Consider the following 25846-nt stretch of genomic DNA (forward strand, 5'->3'; position numbering starts at 1 on the left):
TCAAAGTTCACTGTGCAACCAGTGGACCAATTATTATTTTTCAGCCTAATCTTCCTTACAGGTATCTTACAAAGGGAGCTTTGACTTTCGAAAGCTCATACCTTGAACATCTTGTCAGTGCTACTGGACTTGAATCTAGCTCTTCCTTACAGGATTATTGTGATGATAAAATAAAGGAGGGGAGGACATGTAGTAAGCTGTTTTGGGTTCAGAGAAAAGCAGGTTATAAACCACTAAAGAAATTTGAATCCTTTAATTGTGCTCCACTTTGTTGTCCTAGAGTCTCATGAAATTATGCTGATTTTGGCATGACTGGAAATCACTTCAGTCTAACTTGTTAATTCCTGCTACTTCAGAAGCACTTAGTTTCACTCTATACATTTTTGACATTTGATATTTAAAAATGGTTGAAGAAATTAACTTGGGCATTGTGTAAATATTGCATTAATTATTTTCTCTCTCTTTTCTTTCTCACTGTCACTGTTTCCTTTTAATTTTCTTTTCCCACATAATTTATAATATTTTCCATGTTTTTCTCAATTTTTTTTTTTTTGGATTTTTATCTCAATTTTCATCAAAGCAGATACCTGCTGTGAAGCCCGTACAGGTGGAAATGGAAGCCAGTCATGGCATTTGAGCGCTGCTGGTTTTGTTTTCTTCACAGTCATAAGTCTACTGTGTGTATTTTAATGTTAGTGGAAAGCCAAACCAATTACTTTCCCCTTTTTTTAATGTGTTTTTTTTATTTAACAGCCCTGCATAAATACTGAATTTTCCTGGCACTCCTTTTAACTATTTGTTATGCTACATCATCGTGAAAATAATTGAAGGAACTATGCATGAATATTCCTTGCAAGTGGCTTTTTTGTCAAGGAAACCTAAGACAATTTTCACAAGTGATACTTAAATAATTTATTTCATTTCCTGCATTAGTAATTTCAATGCAGAAACCTCCTTGACTAGAATATTAATTTTATTTAAAATACAGAAATGATATCTTTCAAACTAAGGAGAAATAAAAGGGCCGCACCAGTCACAGGAGACTAAAAAAACAAGCCCAAGGTCAATGGTGCAAGATAAGATAAAAATATATTTTATTTCTCAGTTAAAATTCCCTACGCATTTCACCAAGAGGCTTCTTCAGTGAAATCTGTTAGTTTTGCAGTGATTTCCCAAAAAGAATACAATATCATGGGGATCCTTATCTGCTTTCAAGATGACAACCACAGTACTTTCCGACCAAGAATCGGGGAATTCCCCCTTTTTAAAAATATCCTTGATTGCATTCAATAATGGATTTCTAATTAGATGGGAAAAAAACTTTATAAAACTCTGAAATAAAGCCATCCAGGCCCAGAGCTTTATTTGGCTTTAATTTATTAACCAGATTCCAATTCCTGCATACTTATATCTTTATCCATTATTTCTCTATCTTCCTTTGATAGGAGGAGCTGCCTTTAGGCAGATTCCAAAGCCCTTTCAGGCTGGGAACGTCCCTTTTTTATTTTCTCAAGATACACCACCTTTTTGGGTGGTGTATCCTCTCAGGAATGCACTGTAACAGATTTCCCTGAAGAAGCCTTATGGTGAAACACGTTGGGAATTTTGGGAATTTTAACTGCATAATAAAATATATTTTTACCTTGTTTTGCACCATTGGCCTTGGCCTTATTTTTTTTATCACCTTTCAAATTAAAACATTTTTTTAGAATCACTTGTAGAAATTAATTCAACCTGATAATTATCATACAGCTTTTGATTGGCTGCTTGCAGCTTGGTTTGGAGTGCAGTGTTCCCACTTTGTCTCCATAATGTTTCTTTGCAAATGCGTAGGAGCTATGGTTCACTCAAAGATCATTTTTAGCATCTCACCAGAGTCCTCAATTAGACTTTTTTTGTTTTGTATATACCACTATGCATATTGCTGTGCCTTTACTGAAATATACTTATATGCTCTTTGGTTTCCCCACCCCTACAATTTATTAAAATCTGACAGTTCAGCCCTGCCGAAGGGCCCTTCCTTACATGTCAAAGCTGTAATGCATATTGAAACTTGTTGCGTGCTCACAACAACTTCTCCATTCACTTATTATCAAGGAGAGCTTTTATATTATCCATGCTCCAGATACGAAATCTCTGATATTAAAGTCAATAACAAAGCCTGTCCATGTGAGAGGATTGTGTGCATTTCAGAATGGACATGGATGGACCTTTGGATTGTAGCATTTTGCATGATGTATCTTTAAAAATGATATTTATATTTTTTAAAATCAAGCAACCATTTCGTACCTCTATAAATTTTGTAGTAGTTTGGTGATTTCTCCCTGCTTTTCCTTCCTAACATAATTGAAATATCCCTCAGAATGCTGTCCCAAAGTCGATAGCAAAATATATTTCTTGTCATTGAAATATAAGTCATGCCTTAAATAATATTCTTCATAGTGCCCCCATGAAACCCTATCATTTTCAGTTTCACCCCAAATGTTGTTACGTTTTAAAAGCGCTAAAAGTAGTTATTGGCAAAATGATTTGCATTCCATTAGCTCAGTGAAAAGGTAATGCTTCATATTATTGACCTTATTAGAATGTAAATTTTTGATAGATGGGAAAAACAAGCAGCAAAGGGCTACATGTACTCAGTACCTTACTCTTCATCCATTAAATATAAAAATGTATTCTTTGACATAAGTAATTGGAATGGCAGTTGATATTACTGCCAGCTAATATAGTGCACTCATATATTTGTTATGTGATTGTAGTATAGTGGTTGGCAGGAGAAAAAGAAACCCTATTATTACAGAGAAGTAGTCTTCTCAAGTGTCCTACATTTGAAACTGGAAGAAGACCCCAAATATAGACAGCAAACCTCTAAGATGCAGCAAATCTCTTGATCCATGCCATTTCTTAAACCTATTTGTGCATAATAGTTGCATATAAGCCAAATGCCACAAAGACATTTCTGTAGTTATTTTACTTATTACTGTCACTGATCTTGATAGCTTGCACAGCTTTTGATCTAAATGGAGAGGTTCTTAACTTTCTGTGTTCTATCCTTTCTGAAATGCTGGGCAAGAAATGCAATATGTCTATTTTGCCTTTACCAAAATAGAAGTTAGTGGTTGCTTCTTATTTTAATAGTCTGTTAAAGCTCCCTTGTGGTTTCCAGTGCTTTATATATTTTGAGGTTATATTATGTTGTAGCTTTCCTGTTATATATTCTTTGGTCTGAAACAGTTCAATAGAAAGCTGGCTATTCTGGTTCTCTGCACCCAGACATTCCTCTTCAGCAGAGGAATTCCTTTACAATGAAGGGAGTTAGTTCTTTAAAAATCAAAAACAAGGCCCTGGCTTAGTATTTCTTGATGGAAACATGGTTGTACTTCTTCTAACATTTGCAAAGCAAAATGGAAGAAAACTGAATTATGCAGCTATCATGACCTAGCCATTTAACACTATGGTTTGTATACATCGCAAAAGAAAATCTCAGATTTTGGTAAGTCACCCCTTCCATATAACAGTTAAAGGCTGTTCTGAAAGGTTCTCTGACTCTAAAAAGAAGATTTTCAGAAAGTGCAGGGGCACAGAGTAATAAGGAAAAGGCAGTGAAAGCCCAGTTGCTGCCAACAGTTAAAAGAACCGGAGAAAGGCCTCTGTCTAAAATCCTTAGAGCCAATTCAGTAGTATACTGTTCAGTGAAAAATGACTCTGAATAAGACAGCTTCTTATACAATCATGGCTTTCTTTATATAATTTCTCATTGACATCAGTTGCAAAAGAACAGAAGAATAAAGAGCTAATTTATGTAAATGCTGAAGAAAGGAAGTTTGGGTTGGATCCAGGCATTCTATAAATAGAGCAAATTTGTGGGAATGAGTTTTACTGTCTTCTCTTTTCCTGCAAACATCCCTGTACTTCTCCCCAAGTCACTCCTGAAGGTTGGGGGGGGGGTTGTTACAGCTAGAAGGAAGAATCAGCAGAAACTTCCCCCTTCACAGTTCATGTAAGTAGAACAAATCCCACAAGTGGAGCAAAAAGCTCATGCAAGAGGGGATGGAGCAATTTTTGCTGATTCTGCCTTCTTGCTGAAGTTCTGTATAATGCATCGCACACATTTTGTGGGATTTTTCTAAACCCCAGAAACAGCTTCTGGGAGGGTTTCATTGAGAAAGGGAACACAGTATAAATTCCTGTCACAAACTTGTTCTCTTTGTGGAAGAATGAGATAGGGTTTTCTATACTTTCATTAGAATAAATTGTGTTATTAAATTATCCCATAATATCATAACTATAGATCACACTTAAAATCTTTCCTTCATTATTTCTATTGTGTGGTGGAAAGTGCCATCAAGTCATAGCTGACTTATGTTAGGTTTCCTAATATTGACTATATATGCTTAAATCAACATGTGTGCATATGTGCATATATAGTCTGCAAATAAATAAAAGACCAAGTAACTGATGGTTACTCAGTTTTTTTAGGGTGGTTTTCCCTAACGTTGAACTGTCAGTGTCTTTTTGTCCTAAAGAGGTTAACTTATGTTCATTATGTTTCCATAGTGGGTTTTAAATGGCATTAATATTTATAAGGATAGAAAAAGGGTTTATAGGAAATTTGTTTCCTATAAAAGGAATTATTTTTTTCACACAACGCTTAGTTAAATTGTGGAACTCCCTGCCCCAGGATGTGGTGATGGCTGCCAGCTTGGAGGGCTTTAAGAGGGGAGTGGACATATTCATGGAGGAGAGGGGTATTCATGGCTGTTAGTTAGAATGGATACTAGCCATGCTGCATACCTATTCTCTCTAGTATCAGAGGATCATGCCTATTATCTTGGGTGCTGTGGAACACAGGCAGGATGGTGCTGCTGCACTCGCTTGTTAGTGGCTTCCTAGAGGCACCTGGTTGGCCACTGTGTGAACAGACTGCTGGACTTGATGGGCCTTGGTCTGATCCAGCAGGGCCTTTCTTATGGTCTTATGTTCTTATGTTTGCCTATTGCAATGTTGGTTTTATGCCAACTTCTACAATATTTGGATTTAGGAGCATAGCCACCACATATGTAGCTAAATCATACATCTTCCAACATCTCTCCATTTGACTTTTGTTATTGTAAACATCTAATCATAGTTATTATTTTATTCATACTTAATCATGTAGATTTAAAACTAGAATTTGGTTCAAATTCACTACGATTTTGCTCAAATATTTGTTCCAGACCTTTTTGTGTGTTATTTGTAATTCATTTATTTCTCTGCAGTAGGCTAAATATAAGTTGGTCAAAAACAATAATGTTTCTGCTAATGTTATTAAATGTATGTGATCTTCAGATAAAATGGTGTACTCACAAGTGTTCTATATAGGATATTTCTTGATATCTCATCCAATTCACATTTATTTCATTTTAATTCAATACCAAACCATTGTGTACATCAGTAAATGTATCCCTAGAAGGCCACCCACTGTAATAATTGTATAGGAACTTCAGATGAAATAACGGATGGAAAACAAAAGTAGCTGGTAAAGTAGTTTGGAACATTACAATGACTTGTGTTTGCCCATTTCTCTTCATGTAGTTACCGAAAATAGGTAATTATTTGCAACACCCATACACATGAAGCTGCCTTATCACAGTCAGAACATTGGTTTATCAAGGGGAGTCTCCAACTACCTGTTTAAATTGGAGATCCCTGGGACTGAAACTGGGACCTTCTGCATGCAAAACAGATACTGTACCGTTAAGCCATGGTTCTTTCCCAAGACAGTGAATACCATTATAATAATTTAGATACTCAGATTCTTCCCATTAAATGGTGTGACAATTTCATATAAACCCTCAAACTTGTAAAAATATAAGCAAGAGCTGGTGCTGTCAATCCATTCTTATTGTGGTGACAGTATGCTTCTACCTTAGCTCTCTAGTTAAGCCACGTAAAGCTATTTATTTTAGTGGGATAATAAACATAGGTCACATTTATGAACAGTGTATGACAGAAGAACACTAGAAAAGTGGCCATTTTTAGAACTGATACTTTACTCACACAATATAATCCACATCTCATTTTGAGACTTCCCCCCCTAAAGAGTAGTTTATACCCATGCAGACCAGATAATGTCCTTCCATTTTTCTTTTTAATGTACTCAATTTGTTGAAACCCATACAAATTGTAATTTGAACGTAATCTCTTTTGATTCATAATGATAATAACACTAGCAATTTCTCTAAATTTTCCATCTCTCTAACAGACTACTGATATTGGTGTTTCTAGTTCTCAAAGGAAAAACACAGAGTTGTGTGGTCTAATCACATAACATTTATTCCTTTAATTTTTATATTCAGACTCATGGAGCATGATAATGGCTCCAGTATACAAACAAGAGTATCATCAAGCAAATGAGCTTAAGTTTTCAAATGAATTTGACAATCTCATAATTTCAGTACCTATGAAGTGAAGTGATTCCTCCAAATCTGTCACTTTAAAAACTGTTCAGGTAGTCAGCTTTAGATAGGCATTATATAGCCAATCTATTTTCATTAGATGTTTTTAGAAAGCTGGGAGAAACTAATGAAAATTATGTCTCATAAATAGGAGTGTACCTGGATTGTAGATAGAGCTGCTAATTGCTTTTTATACATGGGACTTTTTTTCTAAATATGCAAAGAAAAACATATTACTATCCATGTAACTGTGGAATAGTAAATGCGTGTGATTTGTGTAATACTAATAATCTTGTCACTGAATCTGTTAAAAATATACATGAGACTGAAATCTCACAATTCTAGCTTGTACTTTTTATTTAGCAATGTAAAAAAAAAGTCTTATTTCATTTTCTTTTGCATAGGTGAGATTTAAGATGTGGTTTAAGATTCATATGTCAGATTAACTATCCTCCAGCCAGTTTAGAATTTATTGAAGTCAAATCATAATAATAACTTTGTAACTTTGTAAACATTTAGCTATGACCGAATGTAACTATATAAGTTTCTCTTTCCCAAAAGCTTTAAGAATGAAAATATTGTTGTGAAATAGCACTAGACAAATATTCTTAAAACATATAAGATGTGTGCATTCTCGCTGTTTATTATCATGCTTCATTAGCTGAACGTTCAATGCTAAATTAAACAGTACTAAAGAGAAGAAGCTAGAGAATGAAGCTAGCTGAGAGAGGAGGGAAACCTGAATTAAGGTGGGAAAGGAGCTGGGCTGATCAGAGGGTGATGTAAGAGAGAGAGAAGAGAGGACCAAGAGAAGAGTAATTAAAGGGATAAATTACCCTTTACAGCTCCCCCACTCTGCCTATTACGCTTTACAGATTTTAAGTAGGTTTCAAGTAGTTTTATGGGGGGTTCAACCATTTTTCCACTGGAGGAGGTCATTTCCACAAACGGAAAAGTGGTGGATATCTTTGGCCAACCCCCCCCTCCTCCCTTTGCAGACTCCCACTTTGCACATCATACTTTTCTCACAGGTCCACTGTGCCCTTAGGACATGATTTCAGGAGTTACAGAACGCTGTAGCAGAAGGAGAAGCAGGAAAGTTTACTTAATGAATGCCACATTTCACACTAGATGGGGCTGAGTTACAGTCTGATCCTCTATAGGAACACAATACTTTTATGGTCTTTATTTATTGAATGAATGTAGGTCAAAAGTAGAGACCACTCTTAGAGGTCTACAGTTTTCACAACTGCTGTAATGTGTATTGTTAAAGTATTTCAGTTCCTTAAAGACTGAATAAGTTTCAGACTGCAGTACCTTATAATGCTTGCTAACACCCACTAATTCACAAAGTATACATTAATTACTCACCAAATTAATGGTATTACTTTAGAATTAGTAAATATGCAGTTTACATTTAACGTTTTCTTTACTCTTTTGGTCAGTCATATTTAAAAGAACTGCCAACACATTTATTTAGCATCCCCCCCCCTTTTAAGCAAAGCTCAGGATACAGAAATGTGTGATTGGTTTAATATTTATTTTAACTAATCAAATACTGGGACATGCATACTGGATATTTTTGTAATGGTATTTTTTTAAGTTCTTCTCATTTGAATTGTTAACACAAACAAAAGAAAGCTTACCAAATGTATGTCTGTTTCATTATATGGCCTATAAATTTTGACCATTTGTGTGTGTGTGGATATATATAAACATTGCAAACATTGCATATATTCTTTTAAATGGTAGTTCAGAGTATAATCTCATACAATTGGAGAAAGTGAGAGAGTTTTAAATAATTTACAATTCATTCTGTAAGAGTTTATTCATTCTGTCCTTGTCCCATTGACATTCTGTTTCAATGGCTGTGAGTCTACACTGATGCTCTGTCATGTATCAGACCCTTTCTTTAAAAAGTGTGCACATTGTAATTGTAATGTCCCACAAAACCTTCCCAACTGTATTGTCAAAAACATATGTAACCTTATGCACGTCTTTCATTATGTTTAGTGTCCATTTTATTTTATGTAATATTTGCTCCATTTTCATAATAAAGAAAAGTGATTTAACCTCCTTTAGCAGGATTTTTAATTTCTCAGGCTAATGTTGTTCTGCACTTTTTATATATCAGTTAATATACACATTTCTTAAGAGCATAAAATGTCAAAGATCAACACTAATCAGAAAAATAAAGATAACATTATTTTTATAATGTTCTTGATGTAAATTTGTGCTCTGCTCTGTGCTGAAATTCATTTAGCCCTTCCTACATAACGAAATTGTAGGAAGGAAGGCAGCATGTTATAGCCCAATTTTGTCTGATCTCAGAAACTAAGCAGGGTTCATACTTGGAAAGGAGACCTCCAAGGAAGACCCCTGAGGAAGGCAACGACAAACCACCTCTGCATTTTACTTGCATTGAAAGCTCCTCGCTGAGGTCATCATAAGTCAGCTGCAACTTGATGGCACTTTACACACACATAACCAAATTCCTTTTATCTAAATACTTCAGTGGATTAATTTTATGGATTGATGTGCAAACATTGCAATTCATAAGTGCCTTCACTGCTACCTGTGCTGTGTCACTCCTTGATGCACTTTGCTTTTACTGTGGCAATAATCATGCTACACAGCAGTGTCTGTCCAGAGAATATATTTATACTAGGGCTGTGCATATCAATAAACCCAAACTGAAAATAAACCCGAAATTAGCTGTTTTAGCAATATTTGGGTTTCATTTCAGCCAAATACCCAAACCTGGGGACCTACCTGAAGCCAAATAGTTGATTCTTGAAAAGCCACATAGATATTTGGCTTTTTGCATTTATTTGCCTTTGCTCCGATGCATGGGAGAAGACAGCCTTCTCCCACTTTTCTATCTTTTTCTGGTTTAGTTAGGATCACATAGTTAGTCCCCTTTTGAGGTAGGGGTTGTGTAACCAGAGCCAAGTTGGTCATACCAAACTATCCATCACCATTCAGTAGATTAATCTGGATAGCATAAGGGGCATTTAAAAGTCGGGGCTCACCCTGTCCTGTCTGGAGGAATATACCCTCCAACTAAAAGCCCCAGCTTCAACAGCTGCTGATCAGGCTTCTGAGAAAGACTCCTTGATTGTGATTTCCCCACCCCCCATAAAAACCTGCTCTATAACTGAAGCTTGCCCTGAGTAGTGGCTTCATCCCCCTGTACTGTGACCATCTCTTGAAATCAGATTTTTGATTATTGTATTAAAGGACAGTTCACAGGAAGTCATTTGCCACCAAAAGAAATGTTTTCTGTGCCTTTTTCTTGCATAAAAGCTGTTTGGAAGCTAATTTACATAGGCATCAGGCAAAGCGATCCAGATACCTTATAGTAAGTCATACCAGACACTTAGGTGCCAGCTTGCCAGTCAGCTCTTTCCGCCAGTCCTTGGCAACACTGACCTTCTGAACCTGAAAACTAATTGACAGCTGGGTTCACAAATGCCTGGAGGATGGGGGCAACCCCTTTGTGGGCCAATAAAATTGGACCCCCTTTCCCAAACTTCACCAAACTTTGGTGTCCATCTAAGGAGAGTCCCTTGCAGCTATGCTGCAAATTTGGTGACTCTACCTCTAAAAATACCCCCACAGGAGCTTTGGAAAAAAACCCATAGACTATAAAGGATCCGAATTTTTTCAGGAAACCCGGAAATAAACCCGAAATACCCATCAGTATGAGTGTTTGGCTTATTTCAGGTTTACTGAAAAAAAATCACACCCAATAAACTCGAATCCAAAATTTACCAAAATATTTTTTGCACACCCCTAATTTATACAGAAAGCAAGACTTTCACTGTCATTGAACATATGAAGCCTTGTAGTAAGTCATACCATTGGTCAGTCTAGCTCAGTATTGTGTACTTTGGCAGTGTCTCCAAATGTCAATAAATGTCTTTCCAGATGTCCTTTTAACAGGCATTGAAGCAAGGACCTTATGCATTAAAAGCATATACTCTACTAGTCTACTATTTAAACATGGCCCTACTCCATTTCCAATCTGAAATCTCCATTGTGTTACACTAAAAGAGACTTTTTAATACTTAAGGGACAGCAGATTGTAATATAGCTCAGGGACTACTGTGATATGAGTGACAGTAAAAGATTCACTACATGTATACAACTCATACCATATCTGTGTGTCTCTCCATCAGGGCAAGAAGAAATTTTAATAATTAGTGAGCAGTGAGTTTTTTCTAAGTAATCTCTGACTCCCTCTTATAATATCCCATAGGCCTTTGTTTGGATCTGCACTGCTTTACTCTTTCCTACATAGTTGTACTTCCTACTATGCTGTTGGGGCCATTTGAAAGAAGATTGTGAATGTTACTATCATCCTTTTGTACAATCTTCACATCACAACGCATACGTATATATAAGTTAGAACTGGTTCATAGCATTAAGAAGTAACTTGCAAGAGTATGACAATATAGGATGACATACGTTCCTACACCTTTAACCCTATGTTTTTCAGTAGAGTGAAGTTGCTTCACAAATTCATTTATTTATTTCCTCATATTCATATCCCGCCGTCATTCCTGGCAAGCCGGGCTCAGAGCAGGTCACATTTTAACATGAAAACAGATTAAAACGTCACACTCTCCAGCAATAAAATAGAACAAGATGGCAATCATAGAATCCAGGAAGAGAGCTGCTGAGAAAACCAGGCCAGGCAGTAGCCCCCAACTAAGTTGGGGTGGGGAGAGGATGGGCAGTCCAGCAAACTATGGTATTGGGAAAAAAAACTTGTGGCTGCCCTCATTCATAAGCCTGGTGGAACAGCTCCATTTTACAGGCCCTGTGGAACTTGTTTAGGTCCCATAGGGCCCTGATATTATTAGGGAGACTATTCCACCCAACTAGGGCCAGTACCAAGAAAGCCCTGGCCCTCGTAGAGGAGAATCGCACACTCCTCGGGCTGGGGACCACCAGCAGATTACTATTCATCAAACATAGTGCTTTCTGGGGGGCATAACAGGAGAGGCGGTCCCGCAGGTATGAAGATCCCAGGCTGTGTAAGGCTTTAAACGTGGAAAAAGGCCGCCTTGACCATGGCTGTGATCTGGGCCTCCATCAATAAGGAGGCATCCAAGGTCACACCCAGACATACTGATGACAACCCAGTCCAAAACTCCTGACAAGCTGGGCAAGAGGGCACATATAGATTTCAAACAACATAGGGGAGAGGATCGCACCCTGGCAGCCCACACATCAAAGGGTGTCACTGTGAAACATCTTCCCCTAGCGCCACTCTCTGTCCCTAACCCTGGATAAAAGAGCACAGCCATCGAAGGGCTACTCCCTGGATCCCAATATTGACAAGGCAGTGATCTAAAAGATCGTGGTCGACCATGTTGAAGGCTACCGATAGGTCCAACAGCACCAGCAACCCCGACCCACCTCTATCCAGCTGTTGATGGGGATCATCTGTGAGGGCAACCAGAGGGCAACCATCTCTATCCCATGGCCAGGGCAGAAACCCAACTGGAATGAGTCCAACACCAATGTGTCATCCAGGAATCTCTGCTTGGTGACAGCTCTTTCAATTACCTTGCCCAGGAATGAAAATTCAAAACCAGGCGGTAGTTGGCTAGATCCCCAGGATCTAGTGATGGTTTCTTTAAGAGCGGTCATACCACATCCTCCTTCAACGTCTCCGGGAACATTCCAGAACTAAAGGACAAGTTAATAATCTCTCCCAGAGGAGCCCACACCACTTCCCTACTGGCCTTAACCAGCCAGGAAGGGCATGGGTCTAGGAGTCATGTGGTAGGACTAACAGCCAACAGGATCCTGTCAACATCAGCCTGTTAAAACTGGCTGAAGTGGTCCAAAAATGGACCAGAAGACAGACAAGGGGCCTCTAGTTTCCTAACTGTATCAAAGTTAGCAGGGAGGTCACAGTGGAGCGACAAGACTTTATCTGCAAAGAAGCTTGCAAATGCCTCACAGCTAAGAGTTAATTTAACAGTTAAATTTGGTTGTTCATTCAAGGACGTTAATAACCTAATTACTCTAAACAATTGTGCCAGGCAAGAGCTAGCGTATGCAATTTCAGCTGCCATCTCATAGGCTTTTATAAATGTCTTATAAGATGTTCTTGTGGCCTCGTCGCGAGTTCGACACCAAACTCGCTTTAGCCATCTAAGCTCCCGCTTCATTACCTGGAGATCCTTAGTATTCAAGTGCAAGTCATGAAGTGTAGCTGTATGATGAGTTATTCAGAGTTTTTGAACTGCAGAATTTATGTGGGAAGGTGGAATAAATAAATTAACTGAATAATATGCATAGTGTACATGAACAGGCCCAACATTAAATAACCAAATTCTTAATCCTACTGTAGAAATTCTAAGTAGCTACTACGTCAAGTCTACTCTGCTTTGACCTTTGCATTTCAGAGGCATGTAGAAGGACTGGTAAGCAACTATTTTCAATTTGCTTGAAGGATGTTTTCACTTAAAAATAGAAACACCTTGCAGGCAGTTGTAAAGTTCTCATGCCAGTTAGCACTGAAATGACATGTTTCATTGTTGGTTCAAAAAATTGCCAGCAAAAAGATGCTGTATGTGAGTAAGACATTGGGAGCCACACAATGCATCTGAAATAATGTACAATTCAGTGTTTGAGTACAATCATGGACTCTGGCACACACGCCCAATGTCAGACTTCATTGTACACATAGTGGCAGTAGGACATGGTGGTGGTGATATTATGTCAGACTTAATGTATACAATTTCAGGGCTGTTATTATGTGAACCAGATTCTAGGAGCATTTATTATAACAAAAGGTCTCATTGATCGTAAGACTAATTAAACAAAAATGTAGCATCAGCTGAATCCTTCATGCATCCTACAAAGAGATCTCTGGCTCACAAACTCTGATGCCACAGTCTTCACCATGCCCCAAAACTGTGGCTTTGGTCAGAGGAATCTAATACAGCCACACATATAGAATTCTTCATGAACCAAGCCATATGTAGCCCACGGGATCTACTTGCTTCTTCTTCAATCATATGTATTATACTCTGGGAAAACTCCCATTGCTTTTTTCACCTCTCAGTGGGTTTATTACCATAGGGCAAATGTAGAGCTAATGAGCTAGAAGAAAAGCCTTGAAAAAATTATCCTGGTCTATTAGCACTCCATTGTCTAACATTATTATATAACTGTTCAAGATAGGGTTGCCAACTGATGGTTGGCACCAGGTAGGAGATGGGGGGACAGGGTCATGGAGATGCTGGCATTGCACGCTACCTGATGTCACTTCCAGGGATGTCATGTTACTCTAGGAATTGCTTGGAACTCTGTGGTAAAACTGGCTTTTCCCCAGAAGTGATATCATGGTGTGCATAACACTGGTGAAGGAGTGGCAGTGAGAAGACCAAACGAGAGACCTGATAACCCTCATTGAAGTCTATCTAAGTATAGCCTAGGGCCAGTTTACATGTTATAGCTCTCTTAAAGATCTTTGTGTGGCCCCTTAGTGAGCTATTCATGTGTGCTCTGCTGTATCATGATGCAGTTTATTGCATGCTATTGCAGATCTCCATCTTGCTCCTGGCTCCATCTGGTCAGCAAGGGAAGCCATTTCTTACAAATAGCTTGTGGTCAACAGAACTTTTGAAATGCTGACGGGAAACATATACATACATACATACATACATACATACATACATACATACATACATAAAAAAAAAAAACCTTACTAAGAATTCAAAGAGCCCTGGGTTTCTTGATATTTAAGCAGAGGTTAAGTGAATGTACTTTCAAACAAATCGTTGCCATGTAAAACTATACACCTTTCAGATAGCCTTGGTCAGGACATAATTGTCATTCAATTTAATAATACCTCTGTTCCTTTTTGATTTTCCTTTCACCACATTCTTATAAATACTATTTGATCCATGATGACTAATGCTTACAGGAGGCTTATTGTCTCTTGTCTATTTCCATTCATAAAGATGCATATTCAAATGTCTGTGTTGTGGCTGTTCAGGACACATTCAGAAAGTGACATGGGCTTATTCATATAAGCAAATATGTAGAACATATGCAATGAGCAGCAGTGTAAACATCTGACGATTTCCCCCCCCCCCGTTGTAAAGAGGAAAACTGCCAAGTTAGTGGTCGTTTTGAACATAAGGGAAGATATTTTTAAAATTGGCACAAAGAATTCTAATACAACATAATTGAAATGGATTGTGTGTAAAGCGTCAAGTCGCAGCCGACTTATAGCGACCCCTGGTGGGGTTTTCAAGGCAAGTGATTAACCAGAGGTAGTTTGCCTTTGCCTTCCTGGGCAAAGTCATCCTTGGAGGTCTCCTTTCCATGCTTAGCTTCTGAGATCTGATGAGATCAGGCGATACCATGCTGCCTTCTCTCTTGAAATGCATTACACTCAATTAAATACATTTCCAGATATGCCCCAATCGAGCAAAGATATCCTCATGAGGAAGCTATATTCTCCAGCTACAGTAGGTGATGTACACCACATCCATCTCATAACGAGCCACTGGTTGCATGTGAGACAGGTCCCTTTTATGAATCTCAAGTCATTACATGTAATTGAAGTTGGATCATTACTAGAGAAGAACCAATATGGACATTTCTATTTTTATCTTTTTATTTTGTATGTTGTCACTGTCATTGGTTATAGTTTGCCTCAATTTCATCATCACTGATGTTTTTTTTTTTTTAATGTCATTCTTGGATCATTTATACAATAGCACTTGTATTTTTGCAATTGATGAAAAAATAATGTTGAAATGTGCGTTCGTTTTAATTCAGAGGTACAGCCCATGGTTTGATAAGGACTGCAGGACTATGCAAAAACTAATACAAATTAAACATCAACGGTTTAGGAAATGATGTAATTCCCTATTACTTTGGGACCTTCTCCAGTTAAAAGAAAAAAAATGATGTGAAGAAACCGCCGCCGCAGAGCAGAAGGCGCAATCGGGTGGGGTGGGGGTGGGGGGGAAGAAAGGGGAGAAGAAACAGCCGCTGCGCAGAAGGCACAATCGGGTGGGGTGGGGGGTAGAAGGCGGGACATCCCGCCTATCAGCTGGTCGGCGGGAGCGCACTGGGAGAGGCCCGGCAGGCGAATTACCGTATTGACCCGAGTATAAGCCGAGGTGAGTTTTTTAAGCCAAAAATCATGGCTAAAAACTCAGCTTATACTCGAGTATATATGGTATCTTTTAGTGGGGTTGACTTTTCATATTGGCAGTTGCCAAGTTTTCCCCAGTTGATTAAGATTAACGATTACTAAAGATTACACACACATAAATATATATTTTCCCTTTCTTTTCGTCTTAGAGCCCATTCCTGAAGGGGGGGGACGAAGCTCCTTAGGAGCCAGCATGACCCTGCCGTCAGCACAGCCATGCCAGCAGGGCTTTTCTGGAAGGGAAAGCCTGTACTGGTGTGAGGGGGGCTTTCCCAGGGGTGGAGTTGCCTTTAGGCAGCTTCCACAGCCCTTTCATCCTGGGAATGCCCCCTTGAGAGGCTGCAGGGCTGTGCCTCCTTTTTGGGGGGCGCAGCCTTGCTGTTTGCTATGGGGCATTTTCCCCCTTTTCCCTTTATTTTATTTTTTAAAGTGCTTTTATTTTTCTTCCGCAGTGGCCAGGAAGTCTCTGGGGAGGCTGTTTGGTTGCACCGCTCCCAGCCACCGCAGATCCATTCCACCCTTCAAGAATTGGCTGTTAGTCTTAGTGTGACACTGTTCAGAGCCAAATTGAGCAGTGTCATAAAAGTCAAAATTTAATTCACTGAAAGGGAAGAAAAATATGGGAAAATAGACTCAAGTGGTTTCTCACAAGGGAAAAAAATAAAACTTGGATATTCAAATTAAACTAGACAACTTTTGAAATTTAGTCACATACCTAATTGGGATCATAGTTTATAGTATATATTAAGATGGGTAGTAAGCACTACTATTCCAGTATAATGTGATATGCTGATTGCCTCCTGAATTCATTTCAAAAGCGAGGTGTCAGAATCTGCAAATCTGTAATTGAAAGGCTAAGAATTTTTTTAAAAAATGTTGATAAGTTATTTGAAGAACTCTTATTGGAGAACAAAAAATGATTTTTGTAATCTGGTATAGAATAGCAAGCAGTTCTTTCATTAACATGACAGTGATGTAGCTCAGGCATTCAATGGTGAGTTATTCATATTTAGTAGTATAAAAAATAAAATTAGTATGGATGTGACAAGTGACTATCAAAACTCAAAGAAGAGCCAGAACTGGTCATTTTGCAGCTGTCCACAATTTTAAAACTGTGATTAACTTGTAAAAAAATAGTGTTAAATAAGCTTCCAATTGACAAGTTTAAGCCCAATTCATTCAAGTTAAATCTGAATTAAAATGTGACATAAATATTCATTAAGAAGAGAGTTGCCAATCCCACCAAATAAAATGTTTGGTTTTCTTAGAATTCAAGAATTGTATAATTAATGGTATGCTTTAATGGAGAAGGGTCATGGCTCAGTGGTAGAGCAACACCTTTGTGTAGAGAAAGTCCCAGGTTCAATCACCAGCCTCTCCAGCTAAAATGATCAGGTAGTAGATGATGTCAAAGACCTATCCCTGATATCCTGAAATCCATCATGGCCCCATCTATAGAGATTAAAATCTGGAGATCAGGGCCATGAATGTATATGATAGGTCTTCCTAAAAACCTGACAAAAGCCCTAGGGATGCAGTAAAATCTGAAATTAAAAAAGGAAAAGAAATTAACCCCCCCCCCCATAATAGGAACAGTGCCTGTAGCTTTAAGAAACAAATGGTCTCTCAATGGTTTGCTGTGCCTGTTGCTAGGGAATCACAACAGTATTGCCAGTCTTCAAGTCTTGTTTTTTATCATTAAAAGGCAAGGGGAAAGGGCAGGACCCTTTCCAGGACTATTTTGGCCTTTGAAGGAGGACTCATTGAGGCCAGGCCCACCAGCAACCACCAGGCTACCTGCTATCACCTGACTAGCATGACTCACCTAGACCCAGGTGTGCTCATTTTCAAGAACATACACACCACAAAAGCCAGTGTGTTGTAATTGTTTGAGTTTCAGACTAGATTCTGGGAGACCCATGTTCAAATCCCTACTCTGACATTGTGGTAATGAAGTGACCCTAGGCCAGTCACACACTTTCAGCCTAACCCAACTCACATGGTTGTTGGGAGGATAGAATGGAGGAGAGGAGCATGAAGGTAAGCTCCTTGGGTCCTCTTTGGGGAGAAAGTTAAAAAAATATAGTTGAAGATGGGAGGCAGATAAAAGGGAAGTTGGTGAATGGCTGAGAAGGAAAGAATGAGTCGGGGAAAGGGGGAGATGATATGAATGTTTCCAGGGGGAGGGGGAAAGGGGAAAGTGAGGTGCCCACAAGTCCTTGAGGGTTCCCTGCCATGCAAGTGGGTTTGACCCAGTTGTCGGCTCCACACAACTGGGCTACATTTTTCCTAGGCAGACGCTGCCAGAGGGAGGGGGGAGAAGGAAACATAAGATAGAGGAGCAGATAAATGTAGGTTGAATGTTGGGTGGAAAAGAAATGGCATTACCAACCCTAGGTTTGTAAATACTTGGAGATTTGGGGAGTAGAGCTTAGGTAGGGTTGAGCTTGAAGAAGGGAGGGACCTCAGAAAGCTGTAATGCCATAGACTTCATTCTTCAAAGCAGTCATTTCCTCCAAGGGAAGTGGGGTTGCCAACCTCCAGGCAATTACAACTGCTCTCCAGCAGAATTACAACTGCTCTCCAGATGACCGTGATCATTTGCCTTGGAGAAAGTGGCTTCATTGTATGGTGGGCTCTATGGCATTATACCCTGCTGAGGCCACTTCTCTCCCCAAACCTTCCCATCCAAGGCTCTTCCTTCAAATCTCCAGCAATTTCCCAACTTGGAGCTGGCAACCCTAAGGTAAGAAGGAAGCAGGAAAGGGGGATTTCAGGAAATGGAGAGAGGAAATAGTGGATGAGGGAAAAGTGAGATGCCCCCCTGCAAGTCCTTGAGGGTTCCCTACCATGTGGGCCTGGTCCAGTGGCTGGCACCACACATTTGGGCCATAGTTTCACTAGGTAGAGGCTGCTGGGAAGGGGGCGGGCAAGCAGAAGACAGGAAGGCATAGAAATACAGGGTGGGTGTTGGGTGGGAAGGAGAGGAGGCAGGAAAAGGGAGAGACTATAGAGGCTTTCCGGAAAGTGAATGAGGAAATAGTTTGGGAGGGAGGAGTGAAATGCCTCCTTGCAGGCTTCTCATTTGTTTTAATGCCTGTTGAGAAAATGTGCTTTAAAATGAAGTGTGGTATTTTAATAGCTTGTCAAATAGTAATATAAGCAGGAATGTCAATCCATTAGCATTAGTAGTGGATGGATCATGGAGTCAAGTGTGTATGTGTAAAAGGATATGCCTATTGCACTGTGCCCTGACGTGGATGGCCCAGGCTAGCCTGATCTCGTCAGATCTCAGAAGCTAGGCAGGGTCAGCCCTGGTTAGTATTTGCATGGGAGACCACCAAGGAAGTCCCGGGTTGCTGTGCAGAGGAAGGCACTGGCAAACCACCTTTGTTAGTCTCTTGCCATGAAAACCCCAAAAGGGGGTGCCATAAGTCAGCTGCGACTTGAAGGCACTTTACACACATTGCACTGTACCCCATTTTATACAGAACTTCTGCTTGGCGGGTCTTTGAGTGAGGTCTATAACATTTTTATCCCACTCTTTTTATCCCTTAAATAGTTCTCCCCTCAACCTTTACTCTTACATAACCTTATGAGATAAATTAGGTTGGAGAGAGTGACTGGATAAGGTCACCCAACAAGCTCCATCTCTTAGTGATACCCTGAACATGGGTCAGCCAATTTCTAGTTGAACATTGTAAGCAGTATGCCACACAAGTTCTATAGGGCTATATGAAAAACTAGCATTGTGTTTTCAGAATAATTCTTTCATCCTCTTGGAATCTCTGGGCTTGATTTAATCTTCATGTCACTTTGCAAGATAATCTTAGTATGAATAAAAACCATGGTAGAATGAACACAGACTTCAAAATAAATCCTGCTTCTGTGAGAGAGCCAGCATGGTGTAATGGTTAAGAGCCATGGACTCTAATCTGGTGAACTGGGTTTGTTTCCCCACTCCTACACATGAAGCCTGCTAGGAAACTTTGGGCTAGTCACAGTTCTTTTAGAGCTCTTTCAGCCCCACCTACCTCACAAGGTGCCTGTTGTGGGGAGAGAGGAAGGCGATTATAAGCCAGTTTGAGACTCCTTAAGGGTAGAGAAAATCGGCATATAAAAACCAGCTCTTCTACTTGCATCAAGATGAGTCATTTGAATGGGGTGATATACCTTTGGTTCGATAACTCAGGCATGATAGGCTGTTATCTTCTACATATTACATATAAACACTCATCTGGAATCCTACAAGGGGAAAAGCATGTTGAATTGGGTCAAATTAAAATACAAAAATGGTTTGTGAGGAAAGTCTCATGAGTTCTTCATTCAGAACCTCCCCCTCCCAGAAACAAAATTGTTCTGTGTTGCAAATATGCCTGTAATTTGTAGTCTGGTTCTTACTATTATGGTTACACACATTCTTACCCCATGTTCTGTAGAATGGATCAAACTTTTCGGGTGGCGTCCATCTTTGATTATCTGGAACTACCTCAAAACAACCCTTTTACATGCTTCTAAATAGCTACTCCTTTTGCAAGCAACCAAACACTGTGAAGTTAAGCCAAATACTACAGTGATGACCCAAACAAGCAATGTATATTTTACACACAGGACCATTACACAAACTATGCTTTATTTAGAAGCAAGCATCCATCAAATGATGCTTTGCATATTTGATCCACCAATATGGATCAAACATAAGAGAGAGAACTATCATTATGCATTACTTCACATTCTGTGGTAAGAACAATGATATTTGGGTAGTAGAGATCTGGGTAAAAGTGAGAGGTCAGAATCACAGTAATGAAAGACCAGAGAGGAAGAAATTGAAATATTCAAGGTGAGAAATAACCAGAATTTTCACCTAGGAGGCAAAGAAAGGCCATGTATTTGAAGTGTTGTAAATGGAAAACGGACACGACCTGGCAAAAAAATGAATATGGGAGTAAAACAGATATGTGTGAAAGATAAAACTATAGTGCATGTTCTATAAGCTATAAGTTCTTGCATGCTTGATTAACCCATTTTCTGTCCTCCCTCCTTTTTAACTGACTTGTCTTCATAGTCTTTCAGCTGTTGTAAACATTTCACCGTTAACCAGCATTTCAACATTAACACAGCATTTAAAATAAGTATATATATTTTTTAAAATGCAAACATATAACACACATAACACCAAAACCAGGGAGGAGGGCCAGTAAGAGCTCCAGGGGTATGCTAAACAAACAAACAAAAAAATCTTCATCACTGGCAAAAGACAACAATAGAAGGAGACCGATGAATCTCACTGAAAAAGGAGTGAGATTTTTAAAGTTTTTACCCAACAACTGAGAAGGCCCCTTTCTTGGATTGCCACCCATCTAGCCTCAGATGGTGAGGGCACCCAAAGCAGGGCCTTCAAAGATGAATGGAGTGGATGGGTAGGTTCATAAGGGAGGAGGTGATCCTTAAGTTCTGTTGGCTTCAAGCCAAATAGGGGTTTAAAGGTCAATATTGGCACCTTGAATTGAGCATGAAAGCAAATTGGGAGCCAGTGTAGATGGAACTGGAGTAATATGGTCTCCATGACCCCACTCCAGCCAACATCCTGGCTGCAGCATTCTGTACCAACTATAACATCCTTAGGAGTGCAGGGGCCCACGCCGGCATCTGTGCCCCTTGCACCAGTGCCCATGCCCCTTGTGCCAGCAAGACTGGCACGGACACTGGTGTTGGGCCTCTTACTCTGCCATGCCTGCTCTGCCACAGCAGTGTGGCCCTGGGACACTGGTTCAGCCTCCCGCTGGTGTCCTGATGGCACTCTTCTGTGCACCGTCTTCCTGGGGCGCATTCCTGGGGGGTTCCTGGGGCTGTCCAGGAGAGGAGCTGCTTTTAGGTTGGCTCCTAAGCCCTTTCAGGCCAGAATGTACGCCACCTTGATGTACGCCACCTTTTTAGGTGGCGTATCCCGTGGAACCCTATGGAGTGGTTCCACAGGCCACGAGGGTGAGGGCAGCATTTTGGCTTTGGTGGGAGGGGGCTGAATCCTCCTTTGGAGGCAGCGTGGTGGTGGCACCTCCAGCCACCAGTTCAGCCTTTCCCCTTAGGAATGGTCTGCCCGACAACAAAGAGGGAGTCTATGACCTATTGTGTCAATTGCCTAGGTCAGTTCCTCATTTCAGGGCATCGACAGGAATGCTGACCATATCAGCAGGAAAATCCTCTAATACAATCTGAAACCAGTTGGATCCAGTAGGCATTCCAGGAGAGAAAGAGCAGGAACAACCAGGCCCCACTATCACAGAACTATGTTTGTGTGTGGACATTCGCACACTTACGTCGCCTGCTTGGACAGGGAACTAGCTTGCCGGTACCCATTTGCAGCATTGTGACTCATCCAACCCATACAGGCTTGCAAGATAGCCACTGCTAAATGACTTAGTCGGCAATGCTGTAGCCAAGCTGTGTTCCTAGCATGACTCACCTGGGCTAGCTATCCTTCTATGATGGGGTGGTGCCCTATCTAGATCTTCTTTGGCTTCCCAGTATGCCTCTGGAGACAGCTGACCCCCTGCCTCCAATATTCACAGATTTCACCATCCATGGTGATTTCAGGACTGGAACTCTTAAAAATGGCAAGGGACGACTGTAATATAAATAAATTTCAGATAATGCTGTTATACAGGCTAAATGAGGTTTTTCCCCCACCGGTAGGTAATGCAAGTATTGTATATTAGTATGGGTAAATTGTATTTACAAACTAGAAATGCCAGTGAAATTTTGACCTGGCTGCTCAGAATAAGTTAGGATTTTATTTATTTAAAACAGTTCTATCCTTTCTTATCTCTCTCAGACTCAAGGGAAGTAGATATTAATTCCTGTTCTCCCATTATCCTCCATCATGATATGCAATCTCACTTCTTTCGCTGTTGCCTTACTGTGGCTCCTCCTCCTCCTGATCATCTTGCCCTGTTCTTCCACTTTATCCCTTCCTGTTTTGTCTACTGTCCTCCTTTAAAGGTCTTAAATCATAGGATAGGACCCAATATTACTGCAAATGAAAAAAGTTCACAGAATAGATTTTTGCTTCAGGACCTTCAGGAATATTATGGAATAAGGGAAGGCAGCTAGGGCCAGAGGAAGAAATATTTGCTTGGGAAATTTAAACCCATTTTAAAATTCTATACATTAGCTTAACTTCTCATTTTGTGTTAGTTAATTAGCAAAACTGACACCATCTATGAGAGTGTTGGGTTTTACTAACTAAAGATAGCATCACCTAAATATATCCTCATGAAATATGCAAAATTTCAGTGAGCAAGTCAAGTGTGTGTTAGATTACACAGTTATATGAAATAAAACTCAAATGTTTTACAAGTAGCCTCCTAATTATTTAGCCAGATAGACAGACTCATTAATCAAATCAGGTATGCTTTACATTTAGACCGAAAAGTATGTACTTACCAATGACTAATGCCCTAGAATTAAAAAGGCATTCTCAGTATCTCACTCAACAGTCCACACGTCATTGCATCTATATGTTTCATAAAGAAATAAAAGTAAAGAAAAAAAAATATCTCAATTTCATTAAAACTTCTCCAAATCATGATACGTGATGGGGAAATCTCAGCTGAACCAAAAAACAGAAATCTCTTACCTGAATACATTCATCTTCCCATCAGATTTCAACAGATATTTTGCTTCAAGAGTACCGAGTTGAGGAGGAGGCAGTGGGTGAGGAAGATAAACAAATGAAAAAAGAGGGATTGAAAAAAGGGCAAAGGGCAGCAAAGGGGCTGGGGGCTAAAAGGGAAGGAGTGAGGAAAGCAGGAGCTGAAAGGGTGGAGAGGGCTCCTGGGAGAAGAGAATCAAGGAAAAAGGATGGGATGGAATTTTCCCCAACCTGCAAGTCTTCTGCAGCCCCTGTGCAAAGAGAGAGAGAAAGGGAAGAGTGACAGAGTAGGGGTGGGGAGAGGAAGAGTAACAGAGAAGGGGATGGAAGAGAGGGGAGGAAGCAAAAGCAGAGAGGATGGGATACTCCCTCCTCACAGGTTCCTTACAGGTCCCCATCTTGTATGTATTAAGTATATATAATAAATACAAGGTGGGGACCTGCAAGAAATCTGTGAGGAGGGAACATCCCATCCCCTCTGCCTTTGCTTCCTCCCCTCTGTTCCATCACTTCTGTGTTACTCTTCCTCTCCCCACCCCTACTCTGTCACTTTTGCAGCCAATGCATAGTATTTGCTGCATGAAGAGGTTCATCTGGTTGTTGCCCTTTTCACCTTTGTTTATACATATAAAGGTAAAAAGGACAACAACCAGATGAACCTCTTCATGCAGCAAATACTATACATTGGGTGCAAAAGGTGAAAAAAAATATGTCTTATGTGTCTAGCAATCTCACCTCTGTCAGTGCAGACATTTACAGCAAGGCCCAGAAGAAGCTCACTATTCACAGAAATCCCCTCGATTAGCTTCCCTTTGGGATCAAGGCAACATTTAAATTCATGATAAAACAGGTTCCTGATAACGCAGTACAATTGCGCAGCAGCTGCAAAGTAACTTCTGAAGGTTGTTGGAACAATCATGATTGAATCTGTGGCTAATTTTTTTTGATGAAATTGTTAAGAGGCAGAGGTTAAATGATGTTTAGAGGGTTGGTTTTATTTGATCGACTGCTTGATGGCATGCCAATAAAGGTATTGAAATCTGAATGATCCAAATGAAGCCCCGAAGCAGTCCCACAGGGATCACTAGGCTAAGTACTCAAGCATAAATGGCCTTAGCCTTGTTATTAGCCACATAATTTTTGTCTTTTAATGCATTTTATGTATTATGTATTTTACCTATATTGTCAGCTGCCTAGAAATCCACAAGATAGAAAGGTAATTAATAAATATTTTAAAGAAAGAAAATATGTCCACTTGTGAACTGTAAATAACAATCAATTAATTATGGATCCATTGTCTATTTTGTTTGTTTTCTAGACACACTATTTCATGGGCTTGGACTTGGTGCGGTCATTGGACTGGGTGTAGCGGCACTTTTATTAATCCTGGTTGTCACTGATGTCAGCTGCTTCTTTGTACGGCAATGTGGATTGCTAATGTGCATTACCAGAAGGATCTGTGGGAAGAAAAATGGCTCCAGTGGGAAGAGTAAAGAGCTAGAAGAGGGAAAGGCTGCATATCTGTGAGTATGAGCTAAAATACTCAGAGGATTTTAAAAAAGGGTCTAGCAAGCATTAAACTGGAACAACTTCGTAAATTGTCTTTAGCTGGAAGAATGCAGGGTGTCAAATGTATTGTAAAGATTGCTGTTGAAAGAAAATGTCATCTTCGTATTGTTCAAAACATTTTTATTTCATGTTCTGGTTCAATGGTTTGACTGAAACGTCTTGAAAACAATCAGCAGAGTAGCACTTATGTAAATGTTGGGCTTAAATCCATATAAGTCACTGAGGTCTTTGTAACTCTTGGTGCTCAACCCTAAGCGTATTTACTCTGAAGTAAATGCCTCTGAATCCAATGGTATTTACTTCCAAATAAATGCCGATGAAAGGATTACAGCCTGACAGTCTAATTCTATGCTTGTTTACTCTTAAGTAAGTGACAGTGTGGTGTAGTAGTTAGGAGCAGTGGAGTCTAATCTGGAGAACCAGGTTTGATTCCCCACTCCTCCATATGAACAACAGACTCTAATCAGGTGAACCTGGTTTGTTTCCCCACTACTTCACATGAAGCCTGCTGGGTGATCTTGGGCTAGTCACAGTTCTCTGAGAACTCTCTCAGCCCTACCTACTTCACAAGGTGTCTGTTGTGGAGAGGGGAAGGGAAGGTGATTGTATACCGGTATGAGACTCCTTAAGGTAGAGAAAATCCGAGTATAAAAACTACCTCTTCTTCTTCTCAAATAAAGTGTTCACAGGATTGTGTGTGTGTGTAAAGTGCCATCACGTCGCAGCCGACTTATGGCGACCCCTTTTGGGGTTTTCACGGCAAGAGACTAACAGAGGTGGTTTGCCAGTGCCTTCCTCTGCACAGCAACCCTGGTATTCCTTGGTGGTCTCACATCCAATACTAAGCAATTAAATGTACTTAGGTTTCTATGGAAACACTTTTTTCCAGCAAATTTTGTATCAATTAATTCATCTTCCATAAAACCAGTTGTTCTCAAATCATTGTGTGTGTGTAAAGTGCCGTCAAGTCGCAGCCGACTTATGGCGACCCCT

General features: G+C 39.9%; 1 protein-coding gene across 1 annotated transcript in view; it reads left to right on the forward strand.

The window, feature by feature from the left end:
- The window catches only part of NCAM2 (neural cell adhesion molecule 2), a 271498-nt gene that overhangs the window by 239897 nt on the left and 5755 nt on the right, over positions 1-25846 (forward strand). The window contains exon 16 of the mRNA XM_056858381.1: positions 24603-24807. Coding sequence (XP_056714359.1) covers positions 24603-24807 — 205 coding nt within the window. The remainder of the gene's footprint in view (positions 1-24602; positions 24808-25846) is intronic.

This window comes from Euleptes europaea, chromosome 12, assembly GCF_029931775.1.
Source record: "Euleptes europaea isolate rEulEur1 chromosome 12, rEulEur1.hap1, whole genome shotgun sequence".
NCBI lineage: Eukaryota > Metazoa > Chordata > Lepidosauria > Squamata > Sphaerodactylidae > Euleptes > Euleptes europaea.